The sequence below is a fragment of the Cotesia glomerata genome, linkage group LG4 (assembly GCF_020080835.1).
Source record: "Cotesia glomerata isolate CgM1 linkage group LG4, MPM_Cglom_v2.3, whole genome shotgun sequence".
Classification (NCBI taxonomy): domain Eukaryota; kingdom Metazoa; phylum Arthropoda; class Insecta; order Hymenoptera; family Braconidae; genus Cotesia; species Cotesia glomerata.
This window is the reverse complement of record NC_058161.1, coordinates 20839552-20866129: the sequence shown is the minus strand read 5'-3', so window position 1 is coordinate 20866129 and position 26578 is coordinate 20839552. Positions and strand designations below refer to the sequence as shown.

Here is a 26578-nt window from a genome sequence, read left to right as displayed (position 1 = left end):
AAGAATTTTGTTCTCTAGTCAAGAAATTTTCCTTTCTATGTGGAAAAAATCAACTTTTCATTTGAATATTTGATAAAAATGCAACACTCAATTTCATTTAAAGCTGAACGATCTTTTTTTACCTCGTATGGGTTCTGATCTGGTTGAATATCAGTACATTGCACACTCACACTGATGTGAAGGAAAGGTAGAGCAAAGAACGAGTTGTTATAAATCGATAGTTGGCTCACTTGCCAATCGAGCTAAATATTTAAAATGTCGTTCGAATAAGCCTTAAGCTAATTTATATCTACATTTAAATTTAAATTCAATCAACTTTACTTTTTTTATGAATTAATAATACGATGAATTTATTATTTTAGTTTTTTACTTGAAATAATGAAACTTATACCGTAAATAGAGGGTTAGAATTTCAAATGTTTTACATCTGATAAATCAAAATATATGGGGCAGATTGGGGAGGTTTAAACAAATATGATGCATGAAACTAAAATAGAATGCGTTATTTGGTCGAGTTACACCCGGATTAAACATTTGTTGGGACATTTCGTGCTCAACTCGCGATCATCGTGAACTATAACTCCCGGTGAAACGAAAACAAGAGACCTGTCGTACCTCGCACCAACCACCAGGGAAAATACCGCGGTTTATTGCTCCGGGGACTATAAAAAGACAATATACTCTTTAATACTGCTTTTATGGCTCGCTTTTCTTATTTCAATCATTTATTTTTTAGTGGGCTTTTCGAAACTGGGCCAAGTGTTTGTTGTACCTTGTATTGACGTGATAATTATTTCCGGATTAAATATTTATTGGATTAAATGTGAGAATTAAGACATTTAAGATTTTTTGATAATCATTTTTTTAATAATTAATTTTTAGCGTCAATACGTCTCGAAAGGTTATATTTAACATTATTATTAAAATTTTATTATTATTTATATTATTAAGAGAATAAAAAAAATTTAGTGTCATTGTAAAGGTCTTGACTTAAATTTGTGCTTTTTCAAGGTTTCATATTATTCTCACCGATAGTCAATTTATAATGATAAGTATTCAAGCTACATTTAAAAATTCTCTACCTCTAGATACATAATTAAGAAATGACCTTGTATCTCGTGAACTATTGAAATTTTTAAAGATATAAGCTCATCCCGATGTTACACTCATCAAGACCTTTCATTTGAGTACCCACATCAATTTTTCATATTTTTCATATATTTATGTATATTATATATATATATATATATATATATATATATATATATATATATATATATATATATATATGTAAATATGAAAAATATATCAAAAATACATGTTGGTACTCAAATGAAAGCTCTTAATGAGTGTAACATCGGTATGAGCTTATGTCTGTAAGATATATATCAAAATTATTAAGAAATGACTTTGTTTTTTGTGAACTATTGACATTTTTAGTAGATTTCAGAAAAATCTAACTATTGCATTTGTTCTCTTGACGCAACTTTTCAAAAATTTTGCTATACTCCGACTTTACTCGACGAGCTGAGTCAGAAAATACATATAGTTCAAAAGTTTATATATGTATGTATATATATAAATATATATACGATATAACGCGGGGCTTGTCAGCACGATAGCTCCTACAATTCTTTAGGGATTTCAATGAAACTCAACATACTTATTCTATGAACGATTATGAAGGTCGAGTTCAAATTTGAGCCAAATCGTTTGATTAGTTTAGAAATTACATCGTTTTAAAATTTTTAAAATTCAAAAATTCCATATTTTTACCGCTTTTCCTTCAAATAACTTTTGAACGCGTCGAGATATTTGAATTCTGTAAAATGCATCTTAAGCTCAGAAAATAAACTTTAATTTACATGTTTACATATATTTCTAGACCAAAAAATATCTATTCTGGGTCCCTTTCAATGAAATTTTACTCTTGCAGTCGTTTTATTTAGTTTAATGGTTGTAATTTAATATTAAATAGAAACATTTTCAATAAGTTGATATTAGAATTTTACTTACTGAATTCACACTATTGTTGTACTAAAACCAGCAAATGTTTATTTTGAACAAAATTAGTTCTAAATAGTTTAAAATTAATTATTTAATTTTTTTTAATTCATGAATTATATGACATATTATCATTAATTTTATTTTATAAAAAACAATTTTATTTTTATTTGAGAAATCTACTTCCATTTCGGCTGCCGAATGGCCTTTTATTAAAGATATAAGCTCATCCTGATGTTACACTCATCGAGACCTTCCATTTGAGTACCTACATAAATTTTTCATATATTTATATATTTTATATATATATATATATACATATATGTATATATGAAAAATATACCAAAAATGCATGTGAGTACTCAAATGAAAGCTCTTGATGAGTGTAACATCGGGATGAGTTTATATGTTTAAAAATATCAATAATTAAGAAATGACCTTGTATCTTTTGAACTATTGACATTTTTAAAGATATAAGCTCACCTTGAGATTACACTCATCGAGACCTTTCATTTGAGTACCCACATCAATTTTTCATATATTTCATATATTTTAACTTCTACTAATTTTTCCGACCGTGATAATATAATTCTTTTTTAACCCGTTCCTGCCTTTACGGTCATTTTTTTTTTTGCTAGTATAAATCTAACCCATCGACCTAACTCTCCAGGGACGATCTGTCCCAAATTGTTAGTGAAGATGGAATATTACCATCCACTTGAATTAGATTTATACTAGCAAAAAAAAAAAAAAAAAATGACCGTAAAGGCAGGAACGGGTTAAAAAAGAATTATATTTCATATATTTATATATATTATATATACATGTATATATGAAAAATAAATCAAAAATGCATGTGGGTACTTAAATGAAAGCTCTTGATTAGTATAACATAGGTATGAGCCTATATCTTTAAAATATATGTTATATATATGTATATATGAAAAATATATCAAAAATGCATGTGGGTACTCAAATAAAAGCTCTTGATGAGTGTAACATCAGGATGAGCTTATATCTTTAAAATCGTTAATATTTAAAAAAGTACAGTGTAATTTAACAAAAGTCATTATTTAATAGCAAAATTTTATTTATTTACAGTTTACAAGTCACGGCAGTCCCATCGTGACTGCAAGGTTGCTAGTTATTATTATTTTGCTACGACAATGTTTAGTTTAGAATTAAGTATAAAATTTTTCATGATCCACCATAATAGAATATCTCATTCGTCTCTATTCTCTAAAAATGAGAAACTAAGCTCCCTATAACGATAACAATGATAATATTAAATACATAAAAATAATGAACAATCAAATTTATAATCAGGCGTTAAACAAACATAAAAAGTGTTATGAGATGGCGTTGAAGTTTATTTATAATATCGCTTGTAGCCGGAGGAGCTCGTAGCCGTCTCAGTCTCTGCATACACACACGCGACTTGGATAATAATCGGGTCTTTGAAAAGATCCTCGGAAGTTTGAGAATGCAATTGAGCCAGGTGTCGCACGCCATGAGAGAGAACCCCGATAGACTAGACAACACTCCAAAAAGATAGTAAGAGAGAGAGAGAGAGAGACAAGCAGAAGACATTGCTGGAGAGTATAAAGTAGTTTGCAACGTCAATAGCCAAGCGTGAAAACTGCACCGGTAGAGATAACGCCCCCTCTTCTTCCCTACACTACTCAGTTAAATTATTTTCTCCGGAAAAGACAATCTACCCTTGCCGGAGGGATTCTAAAGAAAATCAAAGGACGTTTAAGACACCAGGATAAGATATAAGGATTTTAAAGGCTAATCCATTATTCTACTATTCTTTGGAATAACTATTGACTTTTACTGCTATTGTTAAAACTCCTATTATTATCACAAAAGCTCTGTAAAAATATTTTCATTCTGGACTTTAAGGAGATCCAAGTACCCTAGTGTAAAAAATGTCTATAACAAATAATACGTAGAAATACTTTTGTTGTCTTAAAATTAATTTTTAAATTAATTAATAACATTTTTGAGGAAATTTCCGATAAATTTTTTCATTAAATAATTATTAACATTTAATTGACTAATAAAAAATATAGCACTCTGAATTACCGGTATACACTTGACAACACAAAAAAAATCCCTACACGGAGAAAAATTAATTATACTACCTACTATACAAAAATAGTAACTCCTACTATCTAAAATGGTAATAAAATTAATTAGTAACAAAATAATAGGTGGTATCATTGACAACTGTAATAGTTACTATTAATAATGGTAACGATTACTATCGAAAATAATAATTGTAATTATTATAAATTATAACTGTTACAATCGAAGATGGTAACTGTAACCATTTCAGATTGTAAAAATTTTGAAAGAAAAAATAATATGTTTACTTAATTAAATCCTTTATTTACATCCATATTTTAGCTAATGTACATTTTTTTCTTTGAAATATTAAAATATTTTGAATTTCCTTCAAATTTTGTTTTTGAAAATTTGATTTTTTTGAAGATTGAAAATTTTTTTTTTTTAATTTGAATTTTATTGAAAATTTTGATTTTTTTGGAAATTTCAAATTTTTTTTTGAAAAATTTGGCGTTGAAACTTGTTTTAGACAAATAAAAATTTAAATATAAATTCAATCAGAATTTAATCCCGATTTTTTGTGCACTACACTGCACTACAGCTGCTTTTAGTTTATTCAGAAATGCATCCACGGTAACGCAGATTCTTAATTTTTTACTAGCTTAGATAGTAGTTATTATTGTTACTGATGGTAACTGCAACCATCAGGTTATATCAGGAATTACGATTTTGATATTAGTAGTAACTAATTAAAATAATAACAGTTATTATTACTGATTACCATTATAATAGTAGTAGTTACCATCAGGATAGTAAATACTACAATTCAGATGGTTTACTTAATTATTTAAATAATATTTACTACTATTGAATTCAGTTAATAGATTTTAACATAACTAGATAATAAACTCTACTATAAAATTTTCTCCGTGTAACCTTAAAATTTATTTATGTTTACTGTCTAACTAACATGACTAAGATCTTCTAGCATTAAAAAAACCGCGGTTACTTATGCGCAAGGATAATTGCGCAAGCGGTGTTGCCAAGTCAAATACAAGACTTTAAAGAACGCAAGTTCCGAGTGATTTTTCACAAAAAATATAAAATATCTCCGTAATACATTCGGAAAGCTACTTTTTTTATTGTTCTAATCAAAAGGTTATTATTTTTTCAATCAAATTTAATGAAAATAAAATTTTTTCAAAATCGTTAATTGCATTAAATTCTTAACCAAATACACGGCTGGTGGAATCTCCATTTACATGTAAAAATTAGAATTTTAAACCTAATTATTTGATTAAATATCCCGGATGCTTACTGTTTTTTAATTTTTTTATTAATTATTCTACGTAGATTAAATTTATGAATTTTTAGGAAGTTTTAAAAATTTGACTGCTTCGCGTGGAACTCTTTATATTAAGCCGGATTCTATTAAAGAATATTTATTAATTTTTATCACATGTATTATTGTCCGTGACCCGTGAGGTGACCAATTTCCTGTTGTTTCTTTATTATACAAGCTTATATAAGAAATTGATACAATTATAATTATTTTCTGTATTAATTTAAACTAAACTGATATTAATTCGCAATCGACTTTTAGCACAAAAGCTTCTAAGTGAAAATAAAATTCAACAGGCAGTTTTCTATCACGCTTTTCACTACGATTAAAATAATCCCTAGGCCATTTTATCGAGGGATTTAAGAATAAGATTTAAGAATTAAACCGGCGAAAGTATATTTAACAAAAGATAAAAATAATATTAGGAGTTATTTTTAAGATTGTTTGACTTGGAATTAGCGATCGCGAGCGCTAATGCTTCGCCGATTACTCGGGTGTATATAAAGCGGATAAAAATCGATTTCTAGGCTAGTGTTATGTTATACATGTATGCATATATAAGTATAGCTTGCATCGTACACCGGATACGAGTAATTTCTGACACGCGATCTTTTAGAAATGAAAATTTTATGTCATCACATTTTGTTGTTTAGGAAATCGTTTTTGATTTTTTTTTTTATCACTTGTAAATTTTATGTTTGATTTATTTCTCTGCAAAAAATTACTATATTTTTTTTTAAATAATAATAATAAATCAAACTTATATTATTTTGTGAAACGTCACACTTCCCACTGAGAGCGCACATCGCCCCGAGGTCTAATAAAAATTCCAAAGATTGTAATATCAAATTTTTACACAATTAGAAGACTTGTAATAAAAAATTGAGATTTTATTGAATAAATTCAATAAAAACTAGCAACCTTGCAGTCACTATGAGACTGCCGTGACTTGTGAACTACACGGAAATAAAATTGAAGGAGTTTTTACTAATTTACTATTGTAATTTTTACTAAATAAAAGAGTAACGGTGGACTATACATCTTATTTAGTAATTTTTACGATCTACTATTGTAAATTTTACCCAACAAATAAGACAAGCAAGAGTCTTAAAAAGTCGAATACTATAGAGCAAATTATACAATATGTGTTTGTGAACTTTACAATTCAACTATTGTAAAAATTCACAGTTGGTTTTTTTAAAACAAATATTAGGGAGGGAGAGAGATAGAAGGTTGGACTAATTGGTACCTGTACAGTAATCGAAAAAAGAAACCGACATTTTCGTGCTATCTAGGAATCGAACCCAGAACTCTGTGTTGGCAGCCAGAGACTCTCCCTCTACGCTATCTGAGGTAAACTAAGACACATATCCTTTAACATTTACATAAACTCGGAGTCTAGCGCTGTGCACGGCCATCACTCACACTAATTGAGAAACATTCCAATTCAACTATTGTAAAATTTGCTATAGTTCTATTGGAAAGATACAGAGGCAGCACTGGAAATTTTCATCTCTTACTTTTTACAATAGTAATATCGTATTTTTTCATGAATAAATAGTATTTTTTCTTTTAAAATATTTGAAAATTAATAGTAATCAAAGTATAGTCCAGCTTTACAATAGTTGTATCGTAAATTTTCCCAGAAATTTTTTCCCGTGTATGAATAAATAAAATTTTGCTTTACTAAATAATCAGTTTTGTTAAATTGCACTGTATTTTTTTAAATATTGACGTTTTTAAAAATGTAAGCTCATCCCGATGTTACACTCTTCAAGAGCTTTTATTTGAATACCCACATACATTTTTAATATATTCTATACATATATATATATATAACATATTTGAAAGATATAAGCTCATATTGACATTACACACATCCAGAACTTTCATTTGAGTACCCACATGCATTTTTGATATATTTTTTATATATACATATATATAATAGGGTGAGCCAAAAAAACTAACCTATCGAAATTATGTGTTAAAATGAACCTATTTATCAAAAAAAAAATTTCCCCGCAAGGCAGGATTTTTAGCTCAATTTTGAAAGGTTTCGGTGAGCATTCAAAGTTTCCCATTTAAATAACACGTAAAAAAATCTTTTTTTATTAAAAATAATACAACTTTTGAACCGCTTAAGATAAAAATTGATGGCGGATTCTTGAAGGGCATTAAATTTCCTATAGAATCATGCCTGGTTCCATTTTTTAAAGTCAAAAATTCATATATTTACTGGTCATGAAAATTGAGCAAAAAATCAAAAGAAGCAATTTTAGGCATTTATTGTTAGAAATTTTTATATTTGAGGAAATAAATGACTTTAAAACGAGATAAGTAGGGGGGGGGGGAGATACAAGTATTATTTGTGTAAAAGCGTGGTTTAAAGCTCCTTGTCCGATAAGCGCTCCAGCTCAAGACTTAGATTTCTTAAAAAAGTTAATTAATTATAAAAATATTAATAGAAAAATTTCGAATGCTACTGTATCATTTTTGCGACATTTATGGTATCTGACAGAAAAACTTGCTGCTATGTCATTTTTCGAGTTTATTATTAGTTTAGAAGTTAAAAAACAATTGTAAACACGATTAAAAAGGAAAAGAATAAAATTTGTGATAAAATCACTGATGTATTTGGAAGAAATCATGTCAAGTTAATTTTTAGGTAATATTATTCTTTCTTCATTAATTGTGTTCTCTTCCTTTTTAATCGCGTTTACAATTTTTTTTTTTAACTTCTAAACTAATACTAAACTCGAGTAAACTCGAATAATGACATAGCAGCAAGTTTTTCCGTCAGATACCATAAATGTCGCAAAAATGTTGATACAGTAGCATTCGAAATTTTTCTATTTATATTTTTATAACTAATTAACTTTTTTAAGAAATCTAAGTCTTGAGCTGGAGCGCTTATCGGACAAGGAGCTTTAAACCACGCTTTTACACAAATAATACTTGTATCTCCCCCCCCCCCTACTTATCTCGTTTTAAAGTCATTTATTTCCTCAAATATAAAAATTTCTAACAATAAATGCCTAAAATTGCTTATTTTGATTTTTTGCTCAATTTTCATGACCAGTAAATATATGAATTTTTGACTTTAAAAAATGGAACCAGGCATGATTCTGTAGGAAATTTAATGTTCTTCAAGAATCCGCCATCAAAAAATTTTTATCTCAAGCGGTTCAAAAGTTATATTATTTTTAATGAAAAAAGATTTTTTTACGTGTTATTTAAATGGGAAACTTTGAATGATCACCGACACCTTTCAAAATTGAGCTAAAAATCCTGCCTTGCAGGGAAATTTTTTTTTCGATAAATAGGTTCATTTTAACACATAAATTCGATAGGTTAGTTTTTTTGGCTCACCCTAATATATAATATATATAAATATATGAAAAATTGATGTGGGTACTCAAATGAAAGCTCTCGATCAGTGTAATGTAGGGGTGAGCTTATATCTTTAAAAATGTCAATAGTTCACGAGATACAAGGTCGTTTCTTAATTAATGACATTTTTTACGATATAAGCTCATCCTGATGTTACACTCATCGAGAGCTTTCATTTGAATACCTACATGGATTTTTGATATATTTTTCATACATACATATATATAATATATATAAATATATAAAATATATGAAAAATTGATGTGGGTACTCAAATGAAAGGTCTCGATGAGTGTAATATCGGGATGACCTTATATCATTAAAAATCTCAATAGTTCATTAGATACAAGGTTATTTCTCAATTCTGTATTTCGAGACAGAGCATTTTTGCAAATTTAACCATAAAAACCCATTTTATCATATACAAATACACTGGCCACAAAATTTTGCTTATTCTCTTAATAATAATAAGTACATTTAAATCTTAAAAATTCTAACCTAAATTTAAAGGTGTGAAAGCATTTCTTGTGAATTTTTCATGCAAATTACCGGCTATTAAAATAAAAACGTAGCAATTTAAAAAATAAATGTAAAATTTAATTATTTAAAAAAACTAAAAGAAAAAAGTTGAAAGGTGGTCGGTGTTGGTATTTATTGCGGTATATTTTTTGCAACGGTCATTAAAAGAAAGCAATAAATAACAAGGGGTCTTTTAAAGAAAATAAACCGGGAGTAATAGAACGGCAGCATTATAGAGGGTGATCGCCGACCGATAGCATTAGAATTGTTCCTTTTCGGGTGCGATAATAAACAAATAGATAAAATAAAGTGAAATAAACGTAAACAAAGGAAATAGCATAGCAGTGAAGGAAGTAAAACTAAAACAGACAAGTGGGTATTAAATTGACGTACTTGTTCGGGACTCGGGACTCGAGACTCGGGACACTTCTGGGAGCGGGTTGATGTTTAGGTTAAGAACAGCTTGGAGCATCTATCTTTAAAACAACCCGCGTCTGTGGCTCCCCGGGCGCTTCCGGCTCGGCTGGACCAACATCAGTTAAGCCGGCCGGGGCACGGGGAAAATGAATGAGATGTAAACAACCTTTTCCGCAGCACAATCGCCCACTATCGCAACACATTTTTAAACTTTTTTCCCGCGTTGTTTATTCGAGCTTTTGTGTTGTCCCCTTTGTGTGTGCGTGCAATTTGCAATCTAGTCTCTCCTACATATCCTTTTTTTCTCCCACGCCTTCTTTCTTTTCTAAGTACAAACTCGCGAGTACAATCCACGGAATGCTTAACTTTCAAATTTATTACTATGCTTTTAAATTTTTAAAAATAGAGAGCTTGCATGCTCTGTGATTTTTTAATTTTTAAAGTTCAGTGAAAGTTACAGAGAGAAATTTTTTTTAATTTAGTTTTTAGAATCTAGTGACGTCATTAGAATTGTTGAGTAGCGCCACCGCGCGGCGGAATTTTAAAATATTTATGTTGGCGTTGTCAGTTTTAAAAAGAAAATATACAGACGTTTTACTAAATTTAGGTTGTAATTAATCCTTTATTCCATATTATAATTATTTAAATGTCTATTAATTTTAAAATAACCATGCAATAAATAATAATTAGTTTTTACTCCCAGATAGTAGTTATTTTTTAGGTTAGCCGTTAAACTGAGGTTGTTATTTAAGGTGGCGCTGTCTACAGAAAATACAACGTCTATGACGTCATTTTAATTGGCTCCCACCTTCAAAATATATTATTACGTCACAACCAATCATTCCTTTTTTTAGAATCAAGTCCTTTTTGTACACGGCAAAATTATCGAGTTTTTATAAAAAAAATTAGTAAAAAAATCTAAATTTTCAGAACAAAAATAAAAATAACCCAATGAATGTTTTCTATAATTTCAAAATTAATTTTTAGTGATATTAAATTAATCCAAGCTTTCTATTAACTTTTTAGGGTAATTTTTCAATGATAGTGACGTCATTAGATTTGTAGAGTAGCGCCACCGCACGGCGGAATTTAAAAATATCTATGTTGGCGTTGTCAGTTTTAAAAACGAAAATATACAGACGTTTTAGTAAATTTAGGTTGTAATTAATCCGTCATCAGACATATTATAATTATTTAAATGTCTATTCATTTTAAAATAACTATAAAATAAATAATAATTAGTTTTTACTCCCAGATAATAGTTACTTTTTAGGTTAGCTGTTAAAATGAGGTTGTTATTTAAGGTGGCGCTGTCTACAGAAAATACAACGTTTATAACGTCATTTTAATTGGCTCTTTTCTTTAAAATATATTATTACGTCACAACCAATCATAAATCCTATTTTTACACGGCAAAATTATCGAGTTTTTATAAAATAAATTAGTAAAAAAATCTAAATTTTCAGAACAAAAATAAAAAAAATCCAATAAATGTATTCTATAATATGAACATAAATTTTTCATGATATTAAATAATTGCAAGGTCTCGAATTATTTCCCATTAACTGCCCGTAAATCGTGAAAATAAAACTCTACAGTTTAAATTGAACAAACACTGCGACTTTTATATTCCAAACCAATAAAAACTCCTGAATTTTCCGGATAAACTGGGCATTAGAGTCCTTTCGAGCAATTAACGCACTCTGATAATCGATATTGCACTCCTCACGCGGTCGTCAAAAAGGGAGCACTTGATAAAAAAAAAAAAAAAAAAAAGTAATTCAGGATGAATGAATAAAGGCATGTTTTTCCACACGTCAATCACTCGAGCAGTACTCGACTAAAGATCGATAGGTGCCAGAGAAAGCGTGTTTGAAATATAAAATTTTTCCAGTCTCTTCCTATTTCTATACACGACAATGTTTTCTCTTTCCCCAAACCGGGACATTCATTTAGTTTTTTTCACTAGCGTACCATTTTTTATTATTTTTATTCACATTTTAATTCTTCGTCGCTTTATAACCGGGCGCTGAGATTAAATATCACAATTCTCTTCTTTATATTTTAACGGAGGTGAGAAATGAGCGCAATTGATAATTTTATTTGCATAATTAATTCCTCGGTATAATTTTTAAAAATTACAAAACAAAGTAAACATTAATGTGTCGATATATACGACGTAGAAATCATTTTTAGTTGTTAAAATTCTCTGTTTGCTTTTGGTAGTTAATAATTGGAGTACTCGGGGCGTAATACCGCTGGTCGATGTGTAGTTGAGTTTTTGGTTCGCGGATAAATGCGTGAGGATATGGGAAATAAACGTGTGAAATTATCCTTAAATATTCGGTTGGTTAGCATGATTGTGTTGAGTTTAGTTGAGGCTCTGCGATATAGGTTTAAACCGATTTACTATATAAACATACCACCGAGTGTTGTCCAAGGACCGGTGGCTCGTGTTTGCGAATTAGACCCAGTCAGACGTTAAATCACTCACAAACAATCGAAAGATAGTAATTAATTGAAGCCTACGTGTCTGCTTCCTATTCAATTGTTTTGTTCTATGCAATGCCACTCATTGGAACTTAAATAATATTGACAACTCTTCAATTCAGCTAATTGAGCTGTTTATCCAGTATAATTTTGAATTAAAATTTTTTTTATGGCCAATTTTTAGAGCAACTTTCATTTTAGTCTAAAACTTATCTTATAACATTTTTTTATTAAAATTAGTTTTAAAAATATCCGACAGGTGGCGCATAGTCGCTACTTTTTCTCGCTAGAGGAAAGTTAACTTTTAAATTAAGGATATCCACGCAAAGTAGTCAAATTTTAAAAACTTCCTGAAAATTTATAAATTCAATCTATGTAGAATAATTAATAAAAAAATTAAAAGACAGGGTTTTGGAATTTTTGATAAAATAATTAGGTTTAAAATTGTAATTTTTACATGTGAATGGAGATTCCACCAGCCGTGTATTTAGATAAGAATTTAATGCAATTAACGATTTTAAAATAATTTTATTTTCATTGAATTTGATTGAAAAAATAATAAGCTAAAGATTAAAACAATAAAAAAAGCAGCTTTCCGAACGTATTACGGAGATATTTTATATTTTTTATGAAAAATCACTCGGAACTTGCGTTCTTTAAAGTCTTGTATTTGACTAGGCAACACCACTTGCGCAGTTACCCAAAGCATAAGTAACCGCGGTTTTTTAAATGCTAGAAGATCTTAGTCATTTAAGTTAGACAATAAACATAAATAAATTTGAAGGTTAGGGAACTCTTTTGGTGTTGTCAAGTGTATACCGGTAATTCAGAGTGCTATATTTTTTATTAGTCAATTAAATGTTAATAATTATTTAATGAGTAAATTTATCGGAAGTTTCCTCAAAAATGTTATTAATTAATTTAAAAATTAATTTTAAGAAGTATTTTTATGTATTATTTTTTTATAGACATTCTTTACACTAGAAGGGTACTTGGATCTCCTTAAATATTAAGTTATTGAAAATAATTTTTATTCTTTTATTAAAAGCTCTATATAACTAAATTAATTTCTAGTAGTAAGAATTCAATAATTAAGCTTGTTAAATTTAGTTTTGAAAATCTCCGACAGGTGGTGCATGATCGCTAATTTTTCTCGGTAGAGAAAAATTAAATTTTTAGTGTTAAGTTTTTTGGAATAAAAATTATTTTTATTCTTTTTTTAAAAGCTTATCTGCATTTATTTTTGAATTATTTAAATTTTTCGTAGAAAAATTTAATAATTAAGCTTCATCTGCAATCGCTGTTGGCGAAGTGAGACTACTCTTGGATAAGAGCGCGGTCCGAACGGGGTTCGAGTCCACTCTCGGGTAAAATCATTACTTAAACTTAAAATCAGCTTAAATGTATGTACAAAAAATATACAATCCTGTTGTTTTAAATAATAATAACAATAATTACGAAAATTGGTATTCCCATTTCGGTAATGAATAAACAATGTCCACCGAAGTTGTTGTCTTTGAATTAAAAATTAACTCGTGAATAAATAAACTTGGTAGTATACGGGCGCAATAATGTGATTGTTTTTGTAAAGAAGTACACAGCAAATAATACAAAATATATGATGTTTCATAAACATCACTAAGTTCGTGTTTCTCATTATATTAAAAATGTAACGACAAGAATCACAAAGCTCTTGATACTCTTTATACCAAGTATAAAGTAATATTATATAGTATATAGTATGTAGTAGAGACAAAGGAAGTAAGATAAATTATTTACCAAATTATTTAATGTAAATGTTGTTATATAATTTATCACAATTAGGCAAATGATGTTATTCGTTTGGAAATTCGTCTTTGACGTTAAAGACGGCAAGCCTGATATCTGTCTAAAGCGTTTCAATGTCACCGTCACCGTAATGAGGATGAAAGCTTCTGATAGTAATTTAATCTAATTTCTATCACCACTCAATTATATTTTTTTTCATTATTATTTAATTATTGGTGGAAATTAATGAAATTTAATTTTTTTAATTGCTCATTTTAAATTGCATTATTTTATATGTTAGAAATTTTTTTAAGCTTTTGAAATTATTAATAATAATAATAATAATAATAATAATAATAATAATAAAAACAAAAATAAATAGCATATTTAAATAAAACGATCGTCACAAATTCCGACAGAATAATTACTCTTGTCATTCCAATAATTTCCGTGACAGAAATCAAAGCAAAAATATAACAAACATAATAAAACAATTTTTCATAATTTTTCATATTTATTTGTCTGCTCTTGAAGTCTCATCATATCTCGTACAATAACTTGTATCACAAAACATGTGGCCAGTGTATTTATATGATAAAATGGGTTTTTATGGTTAAATTTGGTATTTTTGGAAAGGTCTTGACCTGGAGTTGTGCTTTTTCAAGGTTTCATATCATTCTAACCAATAGTCAATTTATAATGATAAGTATTTACAATGCATTCGAAAATGCTCTGTCTTTAGATACATAATTAATAAATGACCTTGTATCTTGAGAACTATTGACATTTTTAAAAATATAAGCTCATCTTGATGTTACAATCATCGAGATCTTTCATTTGAGTACCCACATCAATTTTTCATATATTTATATATATTATATATATGAATATATGAAAAATATATCAAAAATGCATGTGGGTACTTGAATGAAAGATCTCGATAAGTGTAACATCGAAATGAGCTGATATCTTAAAAAATGTCATTAATTAAGAAATGGCATTGCATCTTGTGAATTTTTGACATTTTTTAAAATATAAGCTCATCCTGATGTTACACTCATCAAGACCTTTCATTTGAGTACCCACATCAATTTTTCATATATTTCATATATTTATATATAGATATGTATATGAAAAATATATCAAAAATGCATGTGGGTATTCAAATGAAAGCTCTTGATGAGTGTAACATCGGGATAAGCTTATATCTTCAAAAATAAATATTGGATATTGCATAATTAAGAAATGACCTTGTTTCTTATGAACTATTGACATTTCTAAAGATATAAGCTCATCTTTACATTACACTCATCGAGACCTTTCATTTGAATACCCACATCAATTTTTCATATATTTCTTATATTTATATATATATATATATATATATATATATATATATATATATATATATATGTATATGAAAAATATATCAAAAATGCATGTGGGTACTCAAATGAAAGCTCTTGATGAGTGTAACATCAGGATGAGCTTATATATTTAAAAATGTCAATATTTAAAAAAATACAGTGCAATTTAACAAAAGTCATAATTTAATAAAGCAAAGTTTTATTTATTTATATCCCACACAAGGCAGTCACGTAGTGACTGCAAGGTTGCTAGTTTAATTATATTACAAAAATAAAAAAATTAACTCAATAGAAATCACCTAAATTCCTTCGTTCTCATCAGAGCTGAAGTAATTACTTCACTTGCAAGTACATCGTCAGTGTTTAACTAAAAAGAGAAAAAAGGAATAATAGATAAAAGATTGGAAATTAAGGGGGAAATGAAGCCTGTTAAATCGGATCGAAAGAGTACTTGGCGTGAACAGGGACTATTATCTTAGAGATTGGTGACTGCACTCGTCGGCAGGCATACACGGGTCTTGAACCACTCTGCAAAGTGAATTTATCGCCGGCAGAAACTCCCGAGCTGGAACACTCACTCACTCACTCCCTCACTCCCTCCCTCCCCAGAGAGCACACAGTCAGGGGTTAAATTTCCGCAGGTAATATGTCTATGAATATTTCTTTTTTTTTTTTGTGTAAAACTTTCCAAGCGTTCGTTAGTCCGGTAAAAATACGTAGCCGTAACCTCTGAGATTTTTTATTTTATTTTTCTACAATAGCTAAACCAAAAACAAAAATTTTTTAAATTTGAATAAAGCGGATGCTTCGCAGTGGGTGGTTCTGTGTTAAGTTATCACGCTAAGGTTCATCGTACCGATTTTTTTTTTTTTTTATAAATAATTAATTAACTCGGGTTATAAACAATAGATCAGCTTTTCGATACGTTTGTATTTTATCTAGCCTCAAGCGGGTCCTTTTTACCCCTATATTTAGTTTGTTTATGGAGTAACTCACTCCGCGACAAGTGAGTAATAGACTAGCCGCCCCGAGTGCCCAATGATGCTTATCAACTTCTTAGATTCTCATTTATTTTTACTAATTAACTCGCTTAATTTTTTTTCACTCATTTAAATATATTTGTAAAACAAATGCTAATTTTATTACTTACATTATCATTTTTTAAACCTTTTTTTTTACAATTGAATAAATGAAGGTGTTTTAGAGAGAATGAAAGATATTTTTATTTATTCAATTAAATGAAAAAAAAAAGAAGTGTTTTTTATAAAGTAATATTATTAATAATATATTACTTCTGTTGCAATAAAATAATGACAACAAAAGTAAAATTCCATTAGAGTGGGTAATTTTTGATCTAGACTGATGGTAAGGTTTGCAAATTAAAGTTTATTTAATAGGCATTCTGATGCAATTTACAAAAATTTTACAAGTTATCGCATTCACTATTTATTTTGCAAAGAAACAAAGTTCTAAATTTTGAGGATTTTTAAGAATTTAAATTTCTGTCATTCTTAAACTATTTAATTTAGAAAAATAGATAAGTATGCAAATTAAAGCTTACTTAATAATCTTTCAGATGGAATTTACAGAAATTTGATAAGATATCGCGTTCAATTGTTATTGCACTGAAATAAGGTAAAAGTGAAAATTTTTGTAATTTTCAAAAATTTTTAAATTGCTGTCATTCCTAAACTATTTAATTTATAAAAGTAGATAAATGTGCTAATTAAAGGTTATTAAATAAGCTTTCAGATGCAATTTACAGAAATTAAATTTGGTATCGCATTTAATTGTTATTGCACGGAAATACGGTAAAAGTGAAAATTTTAATGAATTTTGAAAATTTTTGAATTCCTTTCATTCTTAAACTACTTGATTTAGAAAAATAGATAATGATGCAAATTAAAGCGTATTTAATAAGCTTTTAGATGCAATCTACAAAAATTTTACAAGTTATTGCATTCAATAGTTATTTTGCTTAGAGACAGTCAAAGTTCCAAATTTTGAGGATTTTTAAGAATTTAAATTTCTGACATTTCTAAACTATTTAATTAAGAAAAATAAACAAGCATGCAAATTAAAGTTTACTTAATAAGCTTTCAGATGTAATTTAGAGAAAATTGATAGGATATCGCGTTCAATTGTTATTGCACGGAAATACGGTAAAAGTGAAACTTTGTGTGATGTTAAAAAATTTTTAAACTGATGTCATTCCTAAACTATTTAATTTAAAAAAATATCTGAGTATGCAAATTAAAGCTTATTAAATGAGCTTTTAGATGCAATTTACAGAAATTAAATATGATATCGCGTTTAATTGTTATTGCAATGAAATACGGTAAAAGTGAAAACTCTAACGATTTTTGAAAATTTTTTGCTCTCATTTCTAAACTAATCGACTGATTTGGCTGATCTTTGAACTTAACCTCGAAAATCGTCCTAAGAATGAATATGTTACATTTTATTGAGATCCGTATAGAATTGCGAGAGTTAGAGAAGAGACAAGGCCGGTTATATCGTATATATCCACATAGATATATAAACTTTTGAACCATATGCATTTTCTGAATCCGCTTGACGAGCTGAGTCAAAATATTGCAAAAGTTTTCAAAAGTTCCGTCATGAGGACCATTGCAATAGTTAGATTTCTTTGAAATCTACTAAAAAAATAATTGCTATTAAAAATAAGATTTCTTCTAAAAATTGAAAAAAAAATTATTTCATACTCATTAAAATCAAAATTAACTAGCTTAAATTAAGCCTGAAATAATTGAGTGACTTCTCAAGTCCAAGTAAATAACGAAGCTTAATTAAAAGTTTATAAATAAACTAAAAATAGTAAATAAATGGAAATAGGAAAGAAGCACCGGATAGTAATAATTAGAAGTAAACAACAAATGAATAATAAAAAGCTCACCTGCGGCTGGATCAGTAAAAGCGTTTACAGAAGCAAGCACACAGACAATAAACACAAGTAGGAACATTGTAACGTCACAGGTTGACGCGCGAACATCAACTGAGTCCTGATATCGTCCCGAGTTTAGAGCTAACGTTCTCCCGCCAAACAGAGCGACTGCGCACGAAATCACCCCTCAACTGGGGGACTAATAACTTTTTAATTATTTAAAATATTTTATCGAAACTATACTTAGCTCAAAGTTAGTTATAATTCCTTCCTGGTCTATAATTTAGGAATATAAATAATCTTTCTGATATCATTTTATTTAAATAAGTTAAAGTATATTGATAGAATGATTTAGTATGGGGTAATAATCTGATTTAGAAACAAAATTTTTTAGTCATTTCTTTGGGAGAAAAAACTATTTTTTACCCATCAATATTATTTGTTACAGTTAAATGAATTATTTTTTTACTTTAAATAAATTACACTCATCAAGAGCTTTCATTTGAATACCTACATGCATTTTTGATATATTTTATATATATATATATATATATATATATATATAAGAGATTCCCACCTATATATTGACTCATCACGATATCTCTGGAAACATAAGGCGTAGCGACATGAAATTTGGTAGGAATATTCCTTTCGCCGAGTAAAGGTCAGCTAAGAACGGATTTTACGAAATTCCACCCACAAGGGGAGTTGCGGGGGCGTTAACAATAGAAAATTCCCATTTTTAACCTATAGCTCCTATCGACTTCAAATTTGGTAGGAATCTCCTATATGTGATGTAGAAATGATCTAAGAGCGGATTTTACGACAATCTACTCCCAATATGGATTGCGGGGGTGGACGTTAACAATGAAAATTAAAAATTTCCGACTTCTAGCTCCTACAGATTCCTAATTTTGTATGAATTTTGTGTAAGTGATGTAAAAATAATTTATGAACGAATTTTACGATATCCCACTCCATAGAGGAGTGCGGGGGTGGGTCATAACAATGAAAATTTTAAATTTCCGAGCTGTAGCTCCTATAGGCTCTAAATTTGGTAAGAATCTGTTCTATGGGATGTAGAAATGATTCAAGAGCGGATTTAATGACAGCCTACACCCAATATGGATTGCGGGGGTGGGCGTTAACAATGAAAATTTTAAATTTCCGAGCTACAGCTCCAACAGACTCATAATTTTATATGAATTTTCTGTAAGTAATGTCAAAATAATTTATGAACGAATTTTACGATATCCCTCCCAACAGGGGGTGCGGGGGTGGGTTTTAACAATTAAAATTTTAAATTTTTGAGCTGTAGCTCCTATAAGCTCCAAATTTGAAAAGAATCTGCTATATGCGATAAACTGAAACTAAGGAAACGACCCAAAGTCGAAAAAAGTATTTACTAGCGTTATAGATTGAAATATAGATTAACTATCAAGTTGGAATACTAAAATAAAATAATAAATTATAAAATTAGTGTAAGAAAAGTAGATTTAAGCGAAAGATGTATCAGAGTTTGTTAGACAAGCTTTACATCTGGTGCCAATAAATAATAAATAAAATTCTCTTATGAGTATTAAAATCAATAATAAAATTTAATGAATCATAAATAATTATGAATTATTTTTTTTTCTCCATTCAAATTTTAATCGTTCTTGATTGGCCAATCTTTTTAATTTTTGTTCGGTTAAAGAGAATAAATTGTCGCGGAATTCCTCAAAAAACAAGAAGGTGTCATAAAGAGCCCTGATGAATGATCCCTATTAAAAATAAAAAGAAATTATTATTGTTAATTATTAAGCAAAATTAATTATTAACTCTAATACTAATCAAGGAAATTTAATGTTTTACATTTCGTGCTTGATCATATGCAATTCCATAAGAATCACTTCGTGATTCTTTAAAAGCCATTGCCTCATGAATGCGAACATCTCTCAAAAAAATTTTCACAATAGTAGTACATCCAACGACATAAATCCCACCAATCTGGTCGACAAAACCTATTTAAGAACAAAAAAAATTCTTAATGATTTTTGTGAAATTAATTGATCTTATACTCAAAGAAAAATTTAATTCTCAATGAAAAAAGTATTCAGAAAGACATAAGTTGTTTTAGAGCAAGAAAAAATTTTCTACAGTCAAGAAAATATTCTTCACTAAAGAAAGTGTTACATAAGTAACTAAAATATTCGATAACTAAAATAATTAAAGCTATCCAATATATTTTCTTGAGTCAAAAAAAATTGATCAATGATGTATGGATTTGTATCAAACATGATAAACAAATAATGACTATTATTGACTTACCAATTATTTGTTTTTTAATTTCATGAGACCAATCGTGAGGTCCAAATGTTTATCTCCATTTACTATTAATTGTTCTAAATCCAAATTATTTAAATCCAATTCGAAAAAAAAAATTGGAAAAAAATTTTTTTTTAATTTGTTATTTTATATTTGGTTATTTTATTTTTTTATTTATTGAACTTTAGATTTTATTTTTATTTACATTAGTTAATTATTTTGTAAATATACTTATCTATATATCTATACATATATATATATATATAGGAGATCCCATTTTTGAACTCACTCATCACGAAATCTCAGAAACTATTAGGTCGATTGACTTGAAATTTGGTAGGAATATTCCTTTTGCCGAGTAGAGGTCAGCTAAGAACGGATTTTACGAAATTCCACCCACAAGGGGTCTTGCGGGGGAGTTAACAATAGAAAATTCCCATTTTTTTAATTAATTTATGTGTGTAGTCATTTGTTTTTTGTTTCCGTCAATAAAACAAAAGACGATCGTTTTTTCATCATTCTTTTTTTTTTCTAGCTTATAAAGAAGTCGAAAAAATGTATAACATCAACTCTACGCTTTCAATGCTTCTCCATCCACACCATCCCACGCACTCCCACACATCCACCCACGCACTCTCACGCATCCATCCATGCACTCCTACGCATCCACCCACGCATCCATCCACGCACTCTCACGCATCCATCCATGCATCCACCCACGCACTCTCACGCATCCATCCATGCACTCCTACGCATCCATCCATGCACTCACCCACATCTATATATATATATGAGATTTCCACGTATATAGTCACTCATCACGATATCTCTGGAACCATAAGACCTAGAGACTTGAAATTTGGTAGGAATATTCTTTTTACCGAGTAGAAGTCAGCTATGAACGGATTTAACGAAATTCCACTCACAAAGGGGGTTACGGGGGCGTTAACAATCAAAAATCCCCATTTTTAAACTATAGCTCGCCTATCGACTCCAAATTTAGTAAGAATCTTCTGTAAGAGATCTAGAAATAATCTATGAACGAACTTTACGATATTACACCCCACAGAGGGTTGCGGGGGTGGGTATTAACAATGAAAATTTGTAATTTCCAAGATATAGCTCCTACAGATTCCAAATTTTATAGGAAATTTCTGTACGTGATGTAAAAATAATTTATGAACGAATTTTACGATATACTACCCCAAAGAGGATTGCGGGGGCGTTAACAATAAAAAATTCCCGTTTTCAAACTATAGCTCCAATAGACTCCAAACTGGGTAGGAATTTTCTGTAAGAGATGTAGAAATAATATAGGAACGAATTTTACGATAGCTCACCCCACAGGCTTCACTTCAAATTTGATAGGAGTCTTCTATATGTGATATAGAAATGATCTAAGAAAGGATTTTACAACGAATCAACTCCAATAAGGATCGCGGGGTGGGTGTTGACAATAAAAAATCTTCATTTCCAAAATATAGCTTCTGAAAACTCTAAATTTGGTAGAAATCTGTTATTTCTCCTGTAGAGATCATCTCAAAATGGATTTCAATAAAGTTTACTTCCGATAGGAATTGCGGGGGTGGGTGTTAAAATCTAAAATTTTAATTTCCAAACTGTAACTTCGACAGACTTCAAATTTGGTGGGAGTCTTCATGTATCATGTCAAGTTCAGCTAAGAATGGATTTTATCAAATTCCAATCCCAAAGGGACTGCGGAGGCGTTAACAATGAAAATCTTTCTTTTCAAAACAATAGTTTCTATGGACTCGAAGTTTTGTTGGAATATTTTATTTTTAATGTAAAAATCATCTCGAATAGGATCTTACGAAATTTCTCTCTCACATAAGAGTGCGGGAGTGATAGTTGTCAAAAAATTCATATTCTTCAAATATATTTCCTAGAGATATAAAATTTGATAGAATTTTAAGAGAAACAGGTAATTACAGGGATGGCCTCCAAGGTCAACGGATTAAAATATTTTCCTTTTTTAATAATTATATTTTCTTACCACAATCGTCTCTTTGGCAGCGGCGAAAAAGTCATTGTAAGGTTTCTAAAATTTAACTTTACATGTAGCTATATAGTCAACGGACTAAGTATTTTGCATACATTTTATTTTTGCTGATCACATAACCAATGAATTGTTCTTATTACGGGATCGCGGGAATGTAACAGATTAAAATGAAAACATTTTCTAAACACTTGAGATGTGGAAAAGAAATTTGGCTATTCATTTTAAGAGATTTCGTAAAATCAAAAATTAAAATCGTAAATCCAAAAATGATTATTCATTTTTGGAGAAAGCCACGGGAATGTTATAGTGATTGCACATTGAAAGTTACAATGGATATTCGCTAGAATTATGACATGGATAAAAGGTACAGGCCAATCCGATAGAATTTTGAATCTGTGCAAGTCAGAACAATACTCCAATTGAATTTCAAGTCTAGATCTCAAAATACAATTCTATAAAGTGCCCAGCGGAGCGGGCGGGTAACAGCTAGTATATATATATATGAAAAATTGATGAGGGTACTCAAATGAAAAGTCTCGATGAGTGTAATGTCGGGCCGAGCTTATATTTTTAAAAATTTCAATAATTCACAAGATAAAATGCCATTTCTTAATTAATGACATTTTTAAAGATATAAGCTCATTTCGATTTTACACTCATCGAGATCTTTGATTTAAGTACCCACATGGCATTTTTTATATATTTTATATAAGGTAAAAGCCCCAATTTATGATCATGTACTAGTATATGATCACTCCATGTATTTGTATACCTATATTTGTGAATATAGATATACAAATACATGGAGTGATCATATACTGGTACGTGATCACCTATTGGGGCTTTTACCTTATATGGTATTTGTGAAATATATAAATATATAAAATATATGAAAAATTGATTTGGGTACTCAAATGAAAGGTCTTGATGAGTGTGACATCGGGATGAGCTTATATCTTTAAAATGTCAATAGTTCACGAAATACAAGGTCGTTTTTTAATTATCTATCTAGAGATAGAGTATTTTCGAATGCAGTTCAAATATTTATCATCATAAATTATCGGTGAGAATGATATGAAACCTTGAAAAGGTTTCATATCAAGACCTTTTCAATGACACTAAATACTACTAAATATTTATTTGGTGGAAATGAATAATTTAGTAATTATTACTAAGTATTTGGTAATGAAAGATTTGTTTCTAAATTATTTATTAACTATTACCAAATCTTAATAAATAGAACTAAATCTTTCTATCAAAGTTTTATCAGGTGTAATCAATCACTTGAGATGTCATAGATCATTTCTATAATTAAATTAAATTGAGAGATGAGATTATTATAGGGAATACCTGACGTGGTCCATTGTTCGAGGGTGACTGATGTCATCTGTCTTTCAATCACTCATTTATTCTTGCTGATTTATTTATATAAATATATATATATTTTTTTTTTTTACGATTATTGAAAGCTGCGTCATAAAAAAATTGACAATTGTCGATCAAGATTGAATAATAATTATTTCTTTAATCCAAAAGTAAATGTAGTACAAAAGTTTATAAATAAATCAACTCGATTACTTTTAAAGGAAACGGAAGAAAGACTATAAAAGTTTGTCACAGCTTTACTCGATACGTGGCACTTTTGTTAAAGTCTAAGAACAAATCAAAAATATAAATTATTTAAAGCAACAGCTCAATTAAATAAAGCTCAATCTTGGCCTCTACTCGCGACCTGACCTATATATTTTATATATATAAGTATATTAATAAAAATAGAATTATAATATAAATCAAAAATAACAGATCGAAAATTTAAAAGATATGAACTTTTGATAAATCGACCGGTGTGATAATACCAGTTCAGTTCCCGTTTAAATTTTGATCATCGCAGTACCGCTAACATCATTCTTTGCTGGTTTATTTCAATGTTGAGCATGTTGCGGTTCTAACCAGAATTATCGATTAGATTCACGAGAGTGTTGAGCGATTTTTAAGGTTCAATATCTTTTTTGTACACTGTAAAAAAAAATTGAGTTGAATCTAAAAATTCTAGAGAATAATTTTTAAGAATTTGATAATCTTAAATGAAGCGGAAAAATTTATGAAAATTAATTTGATAGTTTTAGAATTTTTTTAACGAATAAACTAGTAATTTTGCAGTCACTATGTGACTTGTGAACTATGATTATATTTTGCTTCATTACACAATGAATTTTGTTAAATTGCATTGTATTTTTTTAAATATAGATGTTTTTGAATGTATAAGCTCATCCCGACGTTACACTCATCAAGAGCTTTCATTTGAGTACCTACATGCATGTTTGATATATTTTTCAGATATACATATATATATATATATATATATATATATATATATATATATATATATATATATATATATATACAGGGTGTCCCAGATGTAACGGACGCCATTGTAGCATCTGATGAAAAAAATAATTCTGAGATGAAAAGTCCTTAGCCATTTTTTAATTAACCTCATAGATAATGAATTATTAATTAAAAATAACGTCTCTTTATTTGTTAGAGAAAGAGCGCCAGTGTCCAGTAAAGTACGTGCCAAACAAAGACACAACTAACTGTATGACTAACTAGCTTCTATAGCTAACGTAGTTACACATATTTGCTTACACATTCACACGTACAATCGTCTTCGTTTTGAACGCACTGGACTGGACACTAGTGCTCTCACTCTAACGCATAAAAAGACGTTATTTTAATTAATAATTAATTATCTATGCGTCTGATTGAAAAATAGCTAAGGACTTTTCGTCTCAGAATTATTTTGTTTATCAGATGCTACAATGGCGTCTGTTACTTCTGGGACACCCTATATATATATATATATATATATATATATATATATATATATATATATATATATATATATATATATAAATATATAAAATATATAAAAAAATTGATGTGAGTACTCAAATGAAAGGTCTTGATGAGTGTAACATCATGGTGAGCTTATATCTTTGAAGATGTCAATAGTTCACAAGATGCAATGTCATTTCTTACTTAATGACATTTTTAAAGATATAAGCTCATCCAGATCTTACACTTATCAAGAGCTTTCATTTAAGTACCCAAATGGCATTTTTGATATATTTCATATATATGGTATTTATGAAATATATAAATATATAAAATATATGAAAAATGTATGTGGGTACTCAAATAAAAGGTCTTGATGAGTGTAACATCGGGATGAGCTTATATCTTTAAAAATGTCAATATTTCACGAAATACAAGGTCATATTTTAATTACTGACATTTTTTAAGATATAAACTCATTTCGATGTTATACTCATCGAGATCTTTCATTCAAGTACCCTCATGGCATTATTTATATATTTTATATATATGGTATTTATGAAATATATAAAATATATGAAAAATTGATGTGGGTACTCAAATGAAAGGTCTTGCTGAGTGTAACATCGGAATGAGCTTGTATCTTTAAAAATGTCAGTAGATCACGAAATACAAGGTCTTTTCTTAATTATGTATCTAGAGATAGAGTATTTTCGAATGCAGCCTAAATACTTCTCATCATATAAATTCAATGGCCGCAAAATTTAGCTTATTCTCTTAATGATATAGATTATGGCAAAAAAAAATAAACACTTAAAAATTTTATAAATTAAAAAATACAATTTTTTAAAATTTATTTTCTGGAAGATATTTATTTGCTAAAATTTTTAAATCGTCAATTCACTGCTAACTTTAATGTCATGAAATATTCTTAAATCAAGTTAAATTTCTTAGCTTAAGAATTTCTCTACTCAAATTGAGAAAAATTAAATTTTTCAAAATTATTTACTTAATTTTTTTTTAATATTTAATTATAATAATAAAATTTATCTTAAACATAAATTTCAAGGGCACTTTTAAGAGATCAAAAAAAAGTTTAAGATAAATTTTAAAGAGCAAATTTAACTATAAAAAAAAGTATT

At 28.7% G+C, this 26578-nt stretch overlaps 1 protein-coding gene and 1 long non-coding RNA gene across 3 annotated transcripts in view; one reads left to right on the top strand and one right to left on the bottom strand.

The window, feature by feature from the left end:
• Window positions 1-18401, bottom strand: part of LOC123263837 (lachesin-like) — a 61645-nt gene extending 43244 nt beyond the window's left edge. For both annotated transcript variants that reach the window (XM_044726868.1, XM_044726869.1), the window contains exon 1: window positions 18284-18401. In XM_044726868.1, the coding sequence (XP_044582803.1) occupies window positions 18284-18350 (67 nt within the window). In that variant the 5' untranslated portion in view covers window positions 18351-18401. The remainder of the gene's footprint in view (window positions 1-18283) is intronic.
• LOC123263875 lies at window positions 5413-10869 on the top strand. The gene is made up of 2 exons (XR_006509246.1): window positions 5413-5451; window positions 10788-10869. It is a non-coding gene; the product is annotated as an uncharacterized LOC123263875 (long non-coding RNA).
• Window positions 18402-26578: the final 8177 nt, after the last annotated feature.